Here is a 19,723-nt window from a genome sequence, read left to right as displayed (position 1 = left end):
ATCTATTACAATCAACAAACAAAATTTAGATTATGTATATTTTGGAAATTCGCTACGCAATTTGGATGTCTATCAACTCTCAACCCCAACTCAAATGGCGTTTGAAAATTAACTACCCTTGAGGAATATGTTATTGAAAAAATTCGACTATGGGGGAGTGTTTAATAAAACAAAACGCGTAATGGGATTTTTAGAATTATATCACTAGAGGCGTCGTGTCCGCAAGTAAGCTTCCCTATATCTTATTTTATATGTAACTACTTAAAATAAATACATCTAAAGAGTAATTTCCTATTGATTTACTGCAAATGTTTTCATTTATTTTATCAAATTTGAGGACACCAAAACCGACTGGCGCCACCTAGACCGAGAGTCCTACCCACTCTAAAAGTAGGTACAGAAAATTTTACCACGCGGGTTATGAAGACTGTTCAACTCCAGTTACAACACTATTCTATGGATTCACCAGACATTATAATTTGCATACTAAGCTCTACGCTCCTAACCTAAAATAATTTTACAAATAATATGAATAAAGTTCTGAGGTTTTGTAAATCCTTCAACCCATTTGTTACGAGACCGCCCATTTCTTATTGCCGATGGAGCAATTTATCGTCTCGTGCGCCCAGTTTAAATATCAACACAAAAGTGTCGAGAGACGTAATACTTTATAAGTACGAGAATGACAAATTCTACAAAATCATGAACATCTTCGGCCTTTGCCAGTTCGGATTTTGGTCTTACCTGTCGGTGTTCGCCTTGAAGAACATGAGAGATGCCCCAGTCGACGAAAGCCGCGAGGACTTGCCGTGGTGGCGAAAAATCAATCTTGGGGAAAACAAATATCGCAATGGGCTAGGCACCATAGCATTTGTAATAGGTACGTTGTGTTACTGATTATCGGACTAGCATAATTTTCTTTTTCCAGGATGGGGGACCCTTGCAATAACTTGGATTTTTACTTTACGTTCGGTAAAGTACCTGATATTGCGCAAAGGTGGAGATCAGTTGTCAATTGTGACTTATACTCCTTTGGGAAAAAATCGGATATTGACTCTTGGGATTGATAATGTTTCCGCCAAAGAAACAAGGGAAGCCGCAAAGGCAGTAGTGCCTATTAAAGTTCGGGGCCATGCTTTCCATTATATGGTTGACATGAAAGGGGAGTTCAAGCAACCAGAGCTATTCGATAGTACTGCTGGATTAAATAGACTATGGAGTAAATAGAAGAGAGACAGTGAATTAAATGAAAAAATTCATTGGAAGGCTTAGACCAATCATCTTAAGGCATATTTTTCAAAATGGAACTGTTTGTAGTGTGTGGCTATTGTTGCAAATGTTTGAGGCCCTCATCAACTTAATAAAAAAATCTACTTACAGTGGATTATTCAAAACATTTGTGTGGAGAACTAAGATTATTTTTGAATAAACCTCAAGCCATGTATGCTAAAAAAATTGTTTGAAACCCTGGAGTACATTTAAAATAAAAACGCAACTGATTTAATATTTGTGGGAGATTTTTGTTGGATTTAAAAAATGTAAATAAAGTCTAAAATAAATTAAAGCCCCACATTTTCATAACCAGCTTCCTTCTACCACCAAAGATCAGTTTGTTTTCAGTAATGGTTACTTAGATTGACCTACGAGGGCAGCACCCAAATTACCCAGGCCTGAATATGAAAGAAACAAAGTAGAGTAACAATTTTTTATTATTTTTCAATATAATCCCCCTTAACTTCATTATACTTATTACATCTCTTTATTAACGACTCAATCCCTTTAAAAGTTTTTTTGGTTTGTCTGCAAAATGAGCTAAAACAGTCCCTTTTAACTCAACTTTGTCATTGAACCATCATCCACGTAAGTCCTTTTTCAAATATCCAAACAAATAATAGTCGCTAGGGCCATATCTGGACTATAGGGAACATAGATGATCTATCTGTTGGAACCCATACTCTAAAATGACATCTTGTGCAGGTGCATTATCGTGCAAAAGGCGCACGCCTCTGTTCAGTTTTCCTCGACGTTTTACACGTATGCAGTCTTGCAATTTATGTAATAATGTTGTGTAATATTTACTATCGACAGTGGTATTAGTTTCTTTAGAATCTATCAAAAGAATTCCTTCACAATCCCAAAACCTGGTGGCCATCACCTTTTTTGTTGACTGGCAGACTCTGAATTTTCTGGGAGGTGCTTCACCCTTACGATGCAACTCCATTGATACTTTTTTCGATAGAGGGTCATAATAGAGAATCAAAGTTTCATCTCCCGTCACAATAGTTTCTATCACAGGCTTCAGTTCCGACCCACAGAGTTCCAAAAAAGACCATGCACACTCGACACGGCGTTGTTTTTGAATAGCGGAAAGGTTTTTAGGAACCCATCTTACACTAACCTTATGCATACCTAAATGATCATGCAGGATTCGACGAACACTTGAATCAGAAAGCTTAGTAATTTCTGACATTTCCTTGACCTTTAAGCGTCGATCACTCAATACCACCTCTTTCACAATTGCAACAATATCTTCCGTTATGACCTCCACTGGTTGACCAGTTCTTGAATCATCTTCAAGGGACTGCTGTCCCATTCGGAAACGTTTTGCCCATTTTTTCACTACAGAATACGAAGGAGAACTTTGGCCGTACACACCATCCAGCCTTTATTTAATAAATTTAGGTGCTAACCCTTCTTTTGTCAAAAACTTTATTATTGCTCTATACTCGATTTGCGTTATTTGCGACATTTTTTCGGACACGTCTTGTTTCAAATACTGCCAATAAAAAACTATTTGACACACGACTTAATTTTTTTTTCGTAGCTTACTAAGACATATATTTAAAAGAAAACAAAGTTTTATCGTCACACTGGAGCTGCATCTAGTCAGGCCGGGAAATTTTGGCGCTAACCTCGTATTTTATCATTATTAGAAACTTACTGTGGCGCAGAATAAAAGTTGGTAATCTTCAGTCAGCTGCTCTTAAAAGACGTTTCTACTTTCTAGGTTGGATTTTGTTGTTAATGATATCAGGCTCCCCATGTGGTATTTAAATTCTCGTGCCGGTCCTTTTTATTGATCGTCAAACTATTTCCAACTTGATTTATTAAAATTGTGGCGCAATTAAAGTTTTCGTAACTTTATAATATTCGTAAATTTTGTTGAGTATAGAATGGTAGACGAGGGCGTCCAGGTGGAGAGCAAAAAGGCAGCGAAGAAGGAAGCGAAAAAAGCGGAAAAGGCCGCCAAAAAGGCAGAACATAAGAGTGAAAAGGGCAATACAGAACAACCGGAGGGTATGTTAAGTCTCTGCCATTATTTTAAACTTTTGTTCCATTTAAAGGCTGAGATTTAATTTAAATATGAGATAGTTGTGGTTTACCCTCAGCAGCCTAGGGGCAATGTGTACACAGGATGTCCAAAATAAGGTTCCCTAAACCGTTAACTCAGGAACCATGAACTATAGAAAATAAGGTTAAACAAAAAAGTTGCATAGTTTCATCTAAATTTTTATTTTTTTCGTATTGCATACCAGCATTCGCATTTTAAATAAAACATCCTTTATATTACTGAATTCTTCCTATAAGAGTGCTTTAAATAACATTAGATAGTCACCTTAATTTTACTATTTTATAATCTAATGTTTGTGCTTCAATTTTAATGACCCTGTATTAATTTATATTCAAAATTTCCACTCAATGTGTGACAATAGGCCTTCCATACAATATCCATTAAAATTAAATAATTAATGCTTCCTTATAGGGGAAATTGTTAATTATTTTAGGGCCTGCAAATATTATCAAGATTTATTGAAAATGGATAGACTTAAGTGTAGGACATTATATAATAATACAGGAAGTTTTATTAAAAATATGAAAGCTGGAATTTACTCCAGATAAAGGGAACAATTTGTAGATATGAAAAAATTAAAAAGTGTAGATGAAACAATGCAACTTTTCTATTTAACTTTTAGGGTAGACCTTATTTCAGACACTGCATACACATATGCGTACATCGAAGTCACTTTCATCAGAACAAGTAAGTGATCATGTGCAACAATTTATCAGGTGTGCTAGTTCTACTGAACTTAATTTTACCGATTTTTAGTGACTGCTGTATATCCCTTGAAAATTTTCAGTTACTTCTATTTATTCAGTTTTTTTGTGTGAATATTTCTTAATAGTTTTAAAATACAACCTTTTTTGTTTTGTTTTATACATAATTCAAAAGTTTGTAAAAAATGACCAATGAATCCTATAATAATATTTTTCGGGAAGCGAAATTCTGATACGATGAGGATTTCATTCAGGAGAGTTTTTGAGGTTCTCTGAGGTTGCGCTGGATGGGAAACTCGGGTGACAAAAAACTGCTATGCAGGGTTTTCTTTTTTTTGCAATTTTCTCATATTACCTAACTGTAAAGGAACACTTTAGCAGAAGATGTCTCGGTGGGAAAATACGGCACCCTTCCTCTAATCCGCTCGGAGCCGCGTTCTGTGCAGCGCACTTTCACTGACGCCAGCACTTTGGACCGTTCCAAAAACAACACGATCGTCTGGGTACGTGGCAGAGTGCATACCTCAAGGGCCAAGGGCAAGCAATGTTTTGTCGTACTCCGCCAACGCAATTTCACCGTCCAAGTCTTGGTCAGTGTTTCTGAAACCATCTCGAAAGCCATGGTCAAGTTTTCGAGCAAGTAAAAATTGGCGCCCTCAAACGATAACTAACCTTTAAACCTGTGATTTTTCCAGTATTTCTAAGGAAAGCATTGTTGATTTAGAGGCAGTCGTAAAGGAAGCTCCATCAGCCATTACCTCCTGCACCCAGAGTCATGTGGAACTAGTCGCGTCCCAGATTTGGGTAGTTTCAGCTTCCGTCCCGCAATTGCCTTTACAAATTGAGGACGCTAGCAGACCAGAAAAGCCGGAGGTTAGAGTTCTTGTACCGGGATTGCCCTTCAAAATAGCGGTTCACTTTTCAGCAAGAAGACGGTCCCAATATCCGAGTCAACCAGGACACGCGGTTGGATAACAGAGTACTGGATCTAAGAACGCCCACCAATCAGGCCATTTTCCGCTTGGAGGCGGGAGTGTGTCGCCTGTTCCGCGACGCGCTGACGTCACGGGGTTTCGTGGAAATCCACACCCCAAAAATTATATCTGCCGCCTCCGAAGGTGGCGCGAACGTGTTTACCGTCAGCTACTTCAAGGGGTCTGCATATTTGGCGCAGAGCCCGCAACTCTACAAACAGATGGCGATAGCAGCTGACTTCGATAAGGTGTTCACGGTTGGGGCGGTGTTCCGCGCGGAAGACTCTAACACTCATCGCCATTTGACGGAATTCACGGGGCTCGATCTCGAAATGGCCTTCAAATATCACTACCACGAGGTTATGTTGACCATAGGCGATCTTTTCACAGAGATATTCAAAGGATTGCGGGACCAGTATGTTCATATGCTTAACTTGTGCTTTACGAGTTACATAAGTACTATTGACCACACGGAATATTTTCTTTAATGGCATGATAAGTTTCCATTGAGGAATCTTTTTATGGCGCCAGGTATTTTGCAGCTTCAGTTTCGGAATTAACAGAAAACCATATTGTTAACGTAAGGAATGTCTATGAACTGATCTGAATCACACAATAACTAATACAATAAACGAAGCCACGAAAAAAATGGTCAGATTTTTATAGTTCTTACTTTATGAGAGCTGTTTTGGCAACACCTATATACAGTGACTCACAGCTTAAATGATGCAGTCGATATAACAAAAACTAACTGGTCTGACCGTCTATTTATTTGGCAAAAAACAACTTATTGAAAGAAAGTAGTAAAGAGCCTTCTAAAAAATGTGAATTAATTTTTGTCTTAAATATGCCAATAAAGAATTAGTTAAATTATATACAATATTAATCGGGTCAAAACTTATCAGTTTCAAATTTACCAAGGCTTTTATTTATTACTTCAATTGTTTTTTCTTTAGTTTGACAATTTAAAACACGTTTTCCTTCAGTTAAACGATTTTTTTTTTAATGTGTCTTGGGACTACAATTTATGAGAGAAATTTAATTATTACTCATCACAGAAATGGATACAGCCAAAGAGACATAGTCTTTCCAAATAAATAAAGAGATATTCGGACCAGTTAGTTTTTGTTATAGCGACTGCTTCATTTAAGCTGTGATTCACTGTACATAAACAGGTAGTAATAGATTTTTAATTAGCCGTGTACCCTTATAAATTTAAATTTAAATCCAATTGGCCAATGAGTAGATAGATTCCAATATCTCATTTTCTTAATCTTCATAGCTTCCCACAAATTTAGTTTTTTGCTTTTTGGTTGATCATGCAAAATATCAAAATTATCATCAAACTTGTGCATTTCTGAATTTAAATGAATGGCATAGTTATAATCCGAACTTTTATTTTTATACGCCCTATTATGTTTGGATTCTTTAGTTTTTCGTAACTTAGTTTTATTGTTTTTTAAAAAATGTCCTATGGGATTTTCAATTTTAAAAGCAATCCTAAGACCAAATTTAGATAGGCTTTAGATAATTGTCCATTTCATATTTTAAAAATAAATCAATTTGAAAATCGTAATATGCACAAAATCTCAACAGATCAAAATTTTCGTGGCGTTGTCAAATGGTCCGAAATAAAAAGAACTTTAAGGAGGGATTGATGCAGAACTGAGACTGATGTCAAATAAAAGAAAAATCAAATTCTGTCCAGGTATTACTTTGAATTGGGTTTTCCAGTATGGGTAGGAAGTCTGGGCCTATATTGAGAAAATAATGTTGTGAAAATGCTACATCCAAATTTGAAATCTGTCGAATTTACGAACTGTCAGCGACCATGCTAGGTCATTAGCTGAAAACTAGATTTCCAATAACCGCAAGTGCTCATATTAAATGGTCCTTTTCAACATTTCTTTTCCTGTATTATCAATATGTGAATCAACTGCCGGTAGAGACGAAAGTCGATTAAATTATGTCCTCAGATTCAGCACAGAGATCGACACAGTGAATCAACAATACCCCGCAGAACCATTCACGTTCCTTGAACCGCCGCTGCTGTTGCGATTCGACGAAGGGCGAAAATTGTTGGCGGAGGCTGGCGTAGAAGTCGGCGAAGAAGACGACCTGAGCACTCCCGACGAGAAGTTGCTAGGAAGAATTGTAAAGTCCAAGTACGACACCGACTTTTACATCCTGGATAAATATCCTTTGGCAGTGCGACCATTTTACACCATGCCCGATCCGGTTGATCCCAAAGCGTCCAACTCGTACGACATGTTCATGAGGGGCGAAGAGATACTGAGCGGGGCTCAGAGGATACACGACCCTGAGTTTCTGACTGAGCGGGCAAAACACCACAATATCGACTTATCAAAAATAGCTGCTTACATCGATGCTTTCAAGTATGGTTGTCCGCCGCATGCGGGAGGTGGTATAGGGTTGGAGAGGGTGGTCATGTTGTATTTGGGATTGGATAACGTGAGGAAAACTTCAATGTTTCCCCGAGATCCTAAGCGGGTCACCCCTTAAGCAGATGCTGGCATCATTAAATTGTTCCCTAGTTTAAATCATTCTGTTTTATTGAGCGCCTTCACCCTATAAAAGTTTACAACAGTAAATAAAAAGCAAAACATAACACGAAGACAGAAAACAAGTTAAAACACATTTTTGGCCATTCAGGAAACCTCCATTTTCAATTCTCCTCGCCTTTTTTCTGCCTTTTTGTATTTTCTTTCCAAATATTCTTCCAGGCACTTGTATTTTTTAGGCATTTTTGCCATATTCTCTGGCAAAACATCAATATTCAATTTTTCTGGCAACATGTATGAAAACAGCCAACCTACTAGTGGAGTTTCGCCCAGCACATAATGGGATTCTTTGTGATAGAAAACGACACCGTCATATAACACTTTTTGCCCTTCAATAACCATTGGTCTGAACATTTCATCTTGAATCAGTGGCGTTTGGGCAGGTACAAAATTCAAAAGTTCCAATTTGTGTCCCCTATTGGATTGGGTGTATGTCACGTTCTCATCGAATTTTGTCTTGAGCCAGTAAAATCTAAAGGTTGTTTCACTGTCTAACATCAGCATTGTATTCCAGCGCAAACAATCCAACACAAAAATTGTTTTGCTTGCCTTGCTATATATACAATCTAACACTGTTTCACCGTTATTCCTGTCCAATCCGCCGCCAGGTAGACAAGTTTTTAAGGTCATCATTTTGCCTTTTTCGTTGTAGCACTCAGTACGGTGATTCTTGGCCAGCACTAACACTCGAAATCCTTCAGGCACGAACTTTACCACCCAATTATCGGCGAGGTCATCTGGAATGTAACAAAACCATTCCGATTTCATTAAATAAAAGGGCATTGGTTTTCGCCGCTTTTTAACCTGGGTCTCGCACTCCATCGGCTCCGCCGATGTTTCCGTGTCATCATTTTCCCCAAAAAATTGCGTCAAATCCCGATATTTATCGACGCAATTGTGCCGTTTTTCTTTCTGCTCCTTTAAAAATTGGTCGCGGCGTTCCTGCTGCGATACTTCCGCATTTTTACCTGAGTATTTGTACAATGAGGAAAAGTTTGATTCTATGCTTGAAGGTATCTCCACTCTAGCCTCCATGCTTATTAGTTACTTACTTATTTACGTCGACGACATAGCAGAATCGTCTAATAAGTGAACTTGCGAAAGAATAAAGAATCGACTTGTTGTGTGTGGTTATGTACGCTGAAGTTCACTGACATTGGCAAAGAATGAGACAAAAAAGAACGCATAACAATTCCTCAATTACAACGTTTATAAGCGAATAGTATATCAAACACATTGAAAATAAATTATGAATCAATAATCGTCTTTGTAATGAAACGTTGGATATACGAAACGGTCTTTTCAACTTCAACCCCAAACAAACACTACTAATTTTTCAAAGAAACTTCCAGAGACTACTGTAATGCTTTTTACAAAACTTCTGGATTCCTCCTGCGTCGGTTTTTGCTTAGTCGAAATTGCTGGCTTCTTCAGAGCTTGACTGTACCTCAGAAAAACAGTTTCAGTCAAGCTCTGAAGAAGCCAACAGGATGATTGACGAAACGTCAGCAATTTCGACTAAGCAAAAACCGATGCAGGAGGAATTCAGAAGTTTTGTAAAAAGCAAACACTTTAATATATCCTGTTTTATTCGCGGAGAGTACACAGTTCAGACAGTTTAATACATTGGGTCAAAGACCACCTATTAACAATAAAGAAGAAGACTCTTATTAATTTTTCGTGTTATATTTGACAATTAGCTCATCTGGGTTTGTGTGGAAATAAAAAGTGGTCAGTGTTATGCTTTCAAAAGTTGTCGATAGATGTGATATCCGTGGAATTCTTCGCGTTTTCCTAGGTCGTGCCTTTTTTTCTAATCTGCAAATCACTGCCAAAATTATGTAGCGAAACAAAGCCCATGGGTGTTTTGTTGTGTTGTGGAATTGCACTGCTTGCTTATAATGAAGTCTAGGTAATAGGATAATTTTGGTGTCATTTGGTTCGAAAACGCAGATGGGCGATAGCAAGGGACGAACCGGAGACAGGTAAGCATATTACAGTCGTTGGCGAGGAATATCTCAATTTAGGGCGCTTTCAATCGAGCTCGGCCTTAAAGGGGTCTCGAACGACTGCTGCGCCGATTAAAACACTTGTTGCACCGACTCACCGCATAGCAATCGCTTGTGTAGCGGATTAGGCAACAGTGCCTAGTGTTTAACGCGATCTCGATGGCATTTGCGCTATTCAAATAGACTAAATTATTTTTCCATTGTACGATTCCGTTCGTAATTTGGGTTTGCATAATAATTGTTTGTTAAAGAAACCGCCCTAACAATTTAAACACCCTAACGAGCCCTCCCACTCCTCGGAGGCATTTTCCCGCCATGGATCAGCAACAAAATTACAACAACATAGTGCAAGTGGTGGTGAACCGCAACAGCGGCGGTTATGGCATGAAAGTGTCCGGCGACAATCCTGTTTACGTCCAGAGCGTCAAGGAAGGCGGTCCGGCGGAGAAAGCGGGGCTCCAGGAGGGCGACAAAATTATCCAGGTCAATGGCAAGAATGTGGTGCAGTCCACGCACACGGAGGTCGTCGATCTAATCAAGTGTAAGGAGCGTGATGCCTTCCTGAAGCTTTTATATAGAAATTTTACCAAAACATCAAGATAATCAATAGTTTCACTGTCGTTTCTTCATTCCAGCTTCCGTTCAGGTGCTTCTGACCGTGCAACAACGCAGTCCAAGCCAACACAGTCCATCTAGGTTATCAGTAGTTACTTCGCCAGAGAGGATAACGGGACCGCAACCAGTAGATGTATTAAATCCCCGAGCGTCTCAGGTAAACTTTGGGTCACTGAGGTTATCCACTTTTTCAGAATGAGAAGCAGCATAAGCTGCAGCAGCAGAAGGAGCAGTATTACAGGCTGATGATTGAGAAGGAGCAGCACCATTTGGAAAAGTTAAGAGGCCAGGTGGTGATTGGTTCGAAAGACAAACGGACGTCGGAACTCGCGAAGGTGGAGAAGAATCTCAGGATACTACAGGATAATTTGCGGATGTTGTTGGAGACGAACGATGCGTCAAGGAGCGGCTGCGGTGTGGAGAAACCGCCACCCCTGCTTCCAAAACGCAACCGACTGACCAACGTGATGGACAATAATCTCGATATAAACGCTATGTTCCTAACCAACGAGATCAACAGCAACAACGACGAGCCGCCGCCCCTACCGCCTCGCAATTACCCGCCACCGCACGGCGACGCCCAGTCTGACACGGTCAACTCCATTGACAAACAGATGTCTTATCCCTTGGTCGCGACGCTGACCTCGCTAATGGACAGTTTTGTAAGTATTTTTCAGGTGACTTAGGGGTCTGCGGGCAGGGGGCCCTACTTTTTTTTTTTTTTTCAGTCGCCGACTACCAAAAACAGCAGCATCACCAAATCAAGCCCAGAAGGGAACAATGTGGCGGATAACGGGGGAACGGGTAGCGCCGACGCTTGGGAGAGGCCTGGGACTCCACCGGGCACGCCGCCGCCCCCTTACCATTCCAACCAGCAACACAGCGGCAGGACGGAGAGGATGTTTTTGGGGACAGAGGTATGTATGTAATAGTGATGCAATTACCCTGTAATGTATATTTATTTATTTATTTAATCAAGGGTCAAGCCCATATCAAAAATAAGGAACATAGCAAGATCTACATGAACTATAAAAAGTTTCAAATTTAAAAATAAAGTGTTTGGTTACAAAATAATCTAAGGAAAACAGGGCCAATTACATTTCTGCAAGCCCCAAGACAATAACCCCGTTTAGCCCAAGTCGATAACATTTGTGGGTGCTTTCATATTCAATATTAAAATTAGAAGAGTACTAAATAAAAATTGACTTAACACCCACGAATTGCGGTGCATTGAAACTCTTTGACATTTAAAAAGAATCTACATTTTACCTGAAATTTCCCTTTTTTGTAGTTTATCCGGGTAATATCGTTTCTTGCTTATACTTTAGACTGTGTTTAAGTATTACATTGTGTTTGCAAGTCGCTTATCTGTGATACGTTTTGTAAATTCATTGCATACTTTTTAAAACGGATAAAAATATCATCCGCTAAATTTCGGCAGTGTATTCGAATATTTACTTTCCGGTCCGAAAAAGTACCCAGAGATTTCCCGTAAATTTGGCAGCAGCGCACTTGTTTCCCGAACCTGTGTAATAAAGGGTGTAATAAAAGAGGCACAAATGTAGATGGTGTGAAATAGCTTCTTCCTTTTAAAATACATCTGCTCAACAAAACAGTACTCAAATTATCAAATTCTAAATAACTAAAACTGTGTATGTTGCAGAAACTAACTTAGACGTGAGTTTTATAAGAGTGCAAGCAGAATGGTAGATTGTATTATTTGTAAACGTCAACAGCGGTGCCCAATACATTTATTATATTTATCAGAGATGAGAGTAAAAGTACATTTAAAAGTCGTCGCTTAACGGGAAACATAGAAGTTTAATTTTCATAAACTGTAATACGTCCTAATAACACTAATAATAAATTCCAGGAATCATTAAACTTATTATTAAATTTAAATATTTTTTGTTATAATTATTGATCTCATTTTATAATAATTGCAAAAGGTAAAAGAAATCTTAAACCATTACGTAGGATGACATTTTGTAAGTCGTCGAGACTTAATTATCTTAGAATGAGGAGCTACCACACCTGGAAGTAGATATTGCAGATGAGAGGGGAAATGAGGAGAGGAACCAAATAGCAAATATACCTTTATAACAAATAAAATGTGTTTTTCAATTATTGCTCTTTTTTTTTGTAATTCACATAATAAATAAAAAAAATTTTTTCTTTCCTTAATTTCTTGTACTTGAGCTTCATCGATATTTGTCAGCCTTCTTTGTAGATAAAACATGTTATATGCTTTTATTTTTTTTGTTCTGTTTTGTTCTCCCTATGTATTTCATCAAATTGGTGATAATACCCCTTCCAGTTTTCCTTCTATTTGTCTTTGATGCCTGTGTAGGCTTTTTTAAAGTTTCTCCATTTCCTATCCAATATTTCTTCGGCTTAGTGAAAATACATTTCTTCAAAAATCTTAAAATTGAATTTCTATTTCATGGGAGTGTAGTTTGCATTTAAAAAAGATTACCATTTGTTTGAAAAAAGACATACCTTGATAGGATCTTCGAAAGCTCCAGAGGTTTTCGAGGAAACTTTCACGTTGGGACCCTGAAAACAATTTTTTTGTAAATTTTTTAAATACTAATAACAATATAAATAAGAACAAATAAAATATATTTATTATGCTGGAATGTCATAATCACCATCACAGTCCAATTCACCTTGATCAAATTCACCTCTTTCAAAACCAAATTCTACCATTACCGATAACTCGCTACTAAAAATGGCCCCACCCCACATGTTTCGGTTACGGCTTTGTAGATTCAAATGTCCAACACGCTTCCAATCGCAATCTTTACCGCTACGTACCGGGAGCGCTTTGCTACGTCCGCTGAATGCGACCATTATTAACCGCGAAAGCTTGAATGCAAAATACCTGTTACTGCAAGAAGTCACTGATTTATTTGGGGTTAGATTTGGGGATAGACTCATATATAGCTTTTCCTGACAGCACAGCGGCTTGATTGTTGGTTCTTATTATCCATATCTAAACAATATTATTTGTAACTAACCCCGAAAAAAAAAATCCAACCAGACCCCGTCGGAGCCGGCGGATACCCAGTGTTCGAGCCCAAACGGCAAAAAGGGGGGTAACCTCTTTCTGCGCGGGTTCGTCTCCTCCCCGGTCAACACCCCCATCATAACGATGGAGGATGATGACATGTCCGACTTGGAGATAGTAAGTCTATACCGAGATCGTGAAGCCCCTGCCCACTGACACAGTTTTTATACGCGTTCAGGACCAGGCCGAAGACCACGGGCCCTTCAAATCGCTGTCCCGCCTCTGGGAGCATCTGCCACACCTCGCGATTTTCATGAATTACGTCCTGTCCAATTCCGACCCCCACAGCCTGCTGTTTTACCTCTTGACGGACCTCTACAAGGAGGGCACCGCCAAGGAGATGCGGAAGTGGGCCTTCGAAATCCACTCGTGTTTTCTCGTTCCGGGCGCAGTAAGTTTTTTTTTTAAGTGTTGTGTCCAAAAATAGATTAATATTTTGAGAGAAGACTATTTATTATCATTATTTGCTAGTGGAGTAAGTGACATTTACGTTCCAAGTGCAGAGCGGTGGAGTTGCCGCGCATCCGGTAAACATTTGCGCGACGTTGTCAGATGGTTCTTATTATCGTCGAGTGGAAGGAACTTTGAAATCGCCTTTGATTATTATGAAATCATTTAGTTTAGTGACGGAGATTTGTTGTCGATTAGTGAACCATCAACTTAATATAAGCCAGCAACTTTATCGGTTAGGTTATCTGCACTTGGCCGTAAGATACAGACAGCTCGGGAGGAGCGGAGCATTCCCGCCTTGACTCGGGATATCAACTTTTTTTTTGGTTTAATGGCGCGAGTAAAGAGTCTGTAATTGCGTCGCTATGCTCAAGTTCTCAATAAAATGTGCAGGATAGCTTTTCCAAAAGTAATATATCGATAACAATATCTAATAAAATTAGAAAACGAGGTACAATGATATTTAAAGTACCTAATATATATATGCACAGATAAATTTGTTTTAAAGAAGCCGTTGCCAAATTTAATGTGCCGGGGGTATAAAATGGACATCATCATAGCGCTTAATTAAATAAGATACTAGGGAAGATGGCTCGATTGTTAAGGCATTAAACCTGCCAACTCGACTTGCAGGAGGTTGTGGGTTTGTTTGTTGACTTTAAACGATTTGCAAAAATTGTCTAATTAATTCGTTTATTATGGAAAACCCTGGACAGCCGTCTAAGTAAAGACGAAAGTTCATCGAATCAATGAAAAAAAAAAAACCTATTGTTTCTTAAAATTTAGAACTTTACAAACAAAAGCGTTTATTTACCATACACGCCAATTTAAAATTAAGTCAAAGTACAATAGAATAACCTTAAAATAAAGATTTAATATTTAATAATTGTGATGGAATTAACCTATTGGGTATGATTGGTGAAGTCATCACTGGAATAGCAAACGATATTTGTTACGCACAAGTTTTTTCCAATTAATATTTAAACTTAAATTTTGCTTTTGATGGTAGAAGTGAAGGACTGCCGATTGATACCATGAATAAAACACATTTTATACATATCTATTTTTTTATCTTATAGATATGAAAAAAATGTTGCTATATAATATATATAATATAGCAAAAATATAGAAAAACCTAACCTAAAATATCTTAAATATAGAGTAAGATACTATATCTTGAACCTAACTCATGACATGACAATTGTTTCGACAACACCGTGTCTTCATCAAATGTACATTTGATTTGATAATATATATTTTCGTGAAAATCTGAACTTTTAGTTCTTATTTATTTTAATATTTGACAGGTTTTCTGTCATTCTTTAGTGAAAGTAGCTCTTTTCAACCAAGCAGCCATTGAATTCTCACATTCCTTTGATGTATTTTATTATTGAGAAAGACAGGTTTTATATATCTGTAGTTTATAAAAAAATAAATAAAAAGAACGAGACTGCTATATGTGTTCAAAAAACAGATTTTAAAAATCCCTACATCCGCCTTTTAATTAAAGGCTTGATTTGTAGGTATGATAGTGTAGGTATACATTTATGTATTTCATTTCATTAAATACAAACCTCATTAAACTCTCATCGATAAGATCTGTTTCATGCAAGTAGGTACTATCGCGTGCAAAAAAAAACTAGAACAAATATGACTTTTCAGTTTGATAGTAAAGACCTATTTTCATGGAATATGTTTTGTCAACCTAAAAATTTTCTTAGTTTTTTTTGCTCGAGGTGGTACCTACTATCGCAATGAAAATTGCTAATCCCGATCTGTCGGTATACATCCGCTAGTTAAGTAGTAACGTAACCTGAATTTCAATCGCGTTAAATCGTAGCCGTTACGTTTGAACAACGTGGACGAGAACATTGCCCGCGAAATCGACGACAACCTAACCAAAGAGTACGCGAAAGAGGAGATAATGCGGAAGATATTCTGGAAGGCGCGATCACGGGCCAAGGAGGAACTGACGCGGCAACTGACCGATTTTCAACAGAAGAGGACGGCCGGCTTAGGCACGATGTACGGCCCGTCCGATACCGAGCTCAAGGAGTACTACGGCGATAAGGTCAAGGAACAGAAACTGTACGAGATGCTGTTCTTCCCGAAAATGGAGCCCTACTTCGACGAGATCGACAAGGAAAACTACGACCCTCACCGTTACTTCATGGCCGCGTCCCTGATGACGATTTTCACGCGGATCTTCCGCCTTCGATTTTCCGGACAGGACACCGAACGCTGTCCGACGTTCGTCAACAAGGAACGTTCGTTCAAGACGAAACTGATGGGGCGGTATTCTCGTAAGGTATAAAACAAAATTAAGAGAGAGAGAGAGAGAGAGAGAGAGAAGAGTTTGAGTTGCATTCTATTCTAGCTGAGCTATCTGAGCCATCAGTTCGTTCTGCAGCAGTTCTACTCGGTGACACCGTGCAACAATTGTCACCAGATCATCTACGGTATCAGTCCGCAGGGTTACCAGTGCGCCGTATGTCTAATAAATCTTCACCGGCACTGTGTGAAGCTTTACGACGACAGTTGCCCGGGACCCATCCTGAAGAAGGACCGCGGCATCCGCAAGTTTATCGGGATGCGCCACGACAGCGCCGACCAGAGCAAAACGAAGAAAATGTCGTCCAGTTTCATATCGAGTGAGTCATTCGTAATGATCTCGTTTTCTTTGAACGTTTTCGTTTCGCTTTTCAGTGGAAAAGGATCAGCGTCACTCGGAGGAGCATGATGACGCGTCTCATCACGGTGAGTTAAGAAAAGAACTTTGTTTTTTATTTTGTGCGTCAATGAATCGTAAAGGAAACTCCATAAAAATACGTTGCTTTTTTATTTTTTTATAGCGTATATAAGTTTTTTGGAGAAGTATTATATTGGATGTTCATTTTTGGTTACGCTGACATTTCTGAATATTGGTAACCTGTGAATTGTATTATCAACTGTCATAGCGCATGCCCAAAATTAGGATCTCCTCTGAAACCGGGTCGGAATAAATTCCTTTTGTTTTATCTTAAGTGTATATAGGTTTTAAGCTAATTGTTTCTGAAACAATTAACTTAAAAACTTTATAACTTCACGATTCACATACGAGGGAGATGCTTTCACTATGAGGGGATGTATTAATTCTACTTGGCTGTAATGAATTTAAGTGTTCTGGAAAGAATTGTTGCTTTTATTTCTAAAATTTTTTGATATCTCATACCTCATAGGCAAAAATTTAATACAGCATTCACAATTCAAATGTTTACACAAAAAACTGTGACCTTTGAGCTTTTAGATACTTCAATGCCACTGCGCATGCCCGAAATAAGAATCTTCTCTGAGAGTAAATCACAATAAATTCCTTTTTCTACTTCTCTCTGTAAAATACCTAATTACCCACCGATCTAGCGTGCGGGAAGCGTCACTTTACCACGTCAGTTTCGATTGAATTTTGACGTTGGTCAATTCTGGCGGTCATGTCAGTGAATGTATTCGTGTTGTTTTACGAAAAGGTACCTAAAAACTAACGGTCGTAGAAAAAGTATAGTATGCAACACGTTCGGTAAACTTTTTAATTCACTCGTTTATTAAAAACTAGCTCCGCTCGTGTCAAATAAACTCGTGAGTCAAATTCCGTTTACCGCACTTGTTGCATAATATACTATTTCTTTTATGTTAAGGTTGTATAGGTTTTAAGCTAATTGTTTCTGAAAGAATTAACTTAAAAACCTTATAAACTTCGCGATGCACTTTCAGGGGAGATGCTGTCACTATAAGGGGTGTTCACAATTAAAATTTTTACGAGTACCCAAAAAACTGTATGTTAAATGTGGGGATTTTTATCATTAGCAAGCCGTTTTTTGTCGTACTTCTTTTTTTCGTTGCATTTCCGGAAATGCTATTTATCGTAAGTTCATGATCGGCAATCGATTTTGCTTCATCGTTTGCGTGGGAGTAGATATTGCGCTCGATATAAAAAGCGACGAACGCCGTTTAAATCCGCGCTAAACGCACCGGTCTTTCTAATAATAATCGTTATTTAATCAGCAAACCGCCAACAATTCCTTTTATTTGCATAATTTCGGTTACGAGTGACGAACTTCGGCGCAATGTTGTCGGCTCACCGAAAACCTAAAAAAAAATGCATCCTTCATATCACCCGATGGTCGTTTTCCCCGCGGAAAGGAGTTCAACGTGACAACGCCGCCGACCGCACTTGGCTTCGGTAAAGCTCGAGCGGAGAAACCCGAGTACGTAAAGGGGGTTGCGCACGCGGAGTTTTGCTGAACAGGCCCCGCGTTTATCTTTATTTTACGCCCCGCAATATCTGGGACGTCCTACCGGTGGGCTTACTTTGGAAATAGTTATGGGCTTTTCGTCGCGTGTTCCGTGCGCTCGACCGGATCGTACACTTTCGAATGCCGAGTCTCCGGCCTCGCACAAATTGCGGCGTACGGTGCCGACCTTAGAGACCAGACACCGAACCGTCCGATTGTTGTAATTGTTGGTGTCCCATGGGTACTTATACACAAAGCGGGTTTACGAACCGTTCGTCCGCGCACGGAAACGCCCTCGCCGTATTTTTGTTTTCCGCAAGCCTTTCAACGGCCTATTATAAAGTAATTACAGGTCATCGGTCCACGACCGCTGCGACGGCCTATCCCGACGTCGAAGGTGTTGCGCGAATAGTGAAAGTGTTTTGATGCATGTGTGTGTGTCACTCGATTACAGTTTGAGGTTATGTTTGGGAGGCGAAGGACGTTGTTTGTAGGGGTTCCTTTTTTTAATCGTCTATTTTAACGTGTTTTTTAGAATAATGTACGCGCGAAAGCGTCGTTAATTGTGGTTTTTGTGTCGTCTTTTATGTATCCGGCAAGTGCCAGTCTGTTTTTTTTGTGTTCAAGCACAGGTGACAAGAGATTATTTATCGGTAGGAAATAAGCGACGTAATATGAGAAATCGTAAATCCGGTGGAATTTTTGCGCGATAAGAGTGTTATCGACGCGTTCTTCTGGGCGTGTTTAGCAGATAATCGGAGAGGGTCCGAAAAATAAAAAAACGAAAGAGCTAGCGATGGTTATGCCCCGCTATTACTGACGTCATGTGGTCAAAGCCAGCGGAATCGCGGACGAAGAGTAAAACCATGACTGTGCGGAAACCGTCCAACACCAGGAAGCAGACGCCCGTCGAAGATGACGTACAGAAAAACAAACCGAAACCGGGTAAAACCCGGAGGGGCAAAAACAAAAAGGACACCATCAAGCCGCCGGAGCAGCAAAACAAGGAGGTGGAAATTAAAAAAACGGAGGATGAAGAGGAGGCGGTGGTATTGCGGGGTGACAAACGCGACGGGGGCGCTGACGCCGCGCTTAAACGTTACAGCGACAGTTACGTTATCGACGAGATTGACAAGGCGGGAGACGGCGCCCCGATGCCGCTGACGCGCGCCCTGAGCGGATTTTTCGTAGTCGACCAATCTCGAAAGCGATTCAGCGACCTCTTTAGACCGTCCTCGGAGAAATCCGTCGACCTGGAGGCATCGACCAAAGGCCGCGACACCCGTTATAGTTACAAAAAGGGCGAAGAAACGGTACAGCCCAAGAAACCGGCGTCTAACGCCTCCGACTCGTACATAAAGCGGGTGAAGTCGCGCATTTATAAAAGCAAGAGCGACGACGCGGCCAAAATCGAGCTCGATAAATACGCGAAACGCAAGTCGAAAAAGTCCTCGATGGACTTGAACGGGCGGATCCCGGAAGAAGAGGCGACCATGTCGTCCAAATATTTGACGCCGTTCTCGTTAGTACGGCAAACGACTAACCTCGAACGGATCAGCAGGCCTTTCGGGTCGAAGAAATCAGTCGAGGAGGCAGATAAGCCACCCGCCGCCCTTGTCAAGACCAAGTCGAGCAGTTCGATTAATTTGAACCTGTTGAGGACGCGGCGGGCCAAGATTATGGAACAGGCGGCCGCGGT

At 39.6% G+C, this 19,723-nt stretch overlaps 4 protein-coding genes across 6 annotated transcripts in view; 3 read left to right on the top strand and 1 right to left on the bottom strand.

The window, feature by feature from the left end:
• The first annotated feature begins 13 nt into the window (after positions 1 to 13).
• Positions 14 to 1,563, top strand: LOC132698218 (transmembrane protein 223). Its single transcript, XM_060664173.1, has 3 exons — positions 14 to 225; positions 338 to 880; positions 929 to 1,563. Exons 2-3 carry the CDS (start codon positions 529 to 531, stop codon positions 1,225 to 1,227), a joined length of 651 nt encoding a protein of 216 aa, XP_060520156.1. The 5' UTR covers positions 14 to 225; positions 338 to 528; the 3' UTR covers positions 1,228 to 1,563.
• Positions 1,564 to 2,967: 1,404 nt separating this feature from the next.
• On the top strand, positions 2,968 to 7,613 carry LOC132698220 (aspartate--tRNA ligase, cytoplasmic). Of its 2 annotated transcripts, none has more exons than XM_060664176.1 (5): positions 2,968 to 3,297; positions 4,438 to 4,696; positions 4,752 to 4,929; positions 4,982 to 5,445; positions 7,007 to 7,613. In XM_060664176.1, the coding sequence occupies exons 1-5, from the start codon at positions 3,174 to 3,176 to the stop codon at positions 7,551 to 7,553; spliced, it is 1,572 nt and encodes a 523-aa protein (XP_060520159.1). In that variant the 5' UTR covers positions 2,968 to 3,173; the 3' UTR covers positions 7,554 to 7,613. The 2 variants fall into 2 exon arrangements, with proteins under 2 accessions (XP_060520159.1, XP_060520158.1); XM_060664175.1 differs by having other exon boundaries at positions 4,435 to 4,696.
• Positions 7,568 to 8,997, bottom strand: LOC132698222 (snurportin-1). The gene has a single exon (XM_060664177.1). The coding sequence runs from the start codon at positions 8,645 to 8,647 to the stop codon at positions 7,700 to 7,702; it is 948 nt and encodes a 315-aa protein (XP_060520160.1). The 5' UTR covers positions 8,648 to 8,997; the 3' UTR covers positions 7,568 to 7,699.
• Positions 8,998 to 9,294: 297 nt separating this feature from the next.
• Positions 9,295 to 19,723, top strand: part of LOC132698328 (rho guanine nucleotide exchange factor 11) — a 33,241-nt gene continuing 22,812 nt past the window's right edge. For both annotated transcript variants that reach the window (XM_060664327.1, XM_060664326.1), the window contains exons 1-10: positions 9,295 to 9,597; positions 9,873 to 10,162; positions 10,257 to 10,369; positions 10,431 to 10,898; positions 10,965 to 11,153; positions 13,280 to 13,423; positions 13,485 to 13,697; positions 15,597 to 16,064; positions 16,134 to 16,407; positions 16,463 to 16,513. In XM_060664327.1, coding sequence (XP_060520310.1) covers positions 9,566 to 9,597; positions 9,873 to 10,162; positions 10,257 to 10,369; positions 10,431 to 10,898; positions 10,965 to 11,153; positions 13,280 to 13,423; positions 13,485 to 13,697; positions 15,597 to 16,064; positions 16,134 to 16,407; positions 16,463 to 16,513 — 2,242 coding nt within the window. In that variant the 5' untranslated portion in view covers positions 9,295 to 9,565. The remainder of the gene's footprint in view (positions 9,598 to 9,872; positions 10,163 to 10,256; positions 10,370 to 10,430; positions 10,899 to 10,964; positions 11,154 to 13,279; positions 13,424 to 13,484; positions 13,698 to 15,596; positions 16,065 to 16,133; positions 16,408 to 16,462; positions 16,514 to 19,723) is intronic.

Source organism: Cylas formicarius, unplaced genomic scaffold, assembly GCF_029955315.1.
Source record: "Cylas formicarius isolate icCylForm1 unplaced genomic scaffold, icCylForm1.1 PGA_scaffold_2__14_contigs__length_35257938, whole genome shotgun sequence".
Classification (NCBI taxonomy): Eukaryota; Metazoa; Arthropoda; class Insecta; order Coleoptera; family Brentidae; genus Cylas; species Cylas formicarius.
Note: the sequence above shows the minus strand (reverse complement) of the source record. Positions and strands in the feature narration are given on the sequence as shown.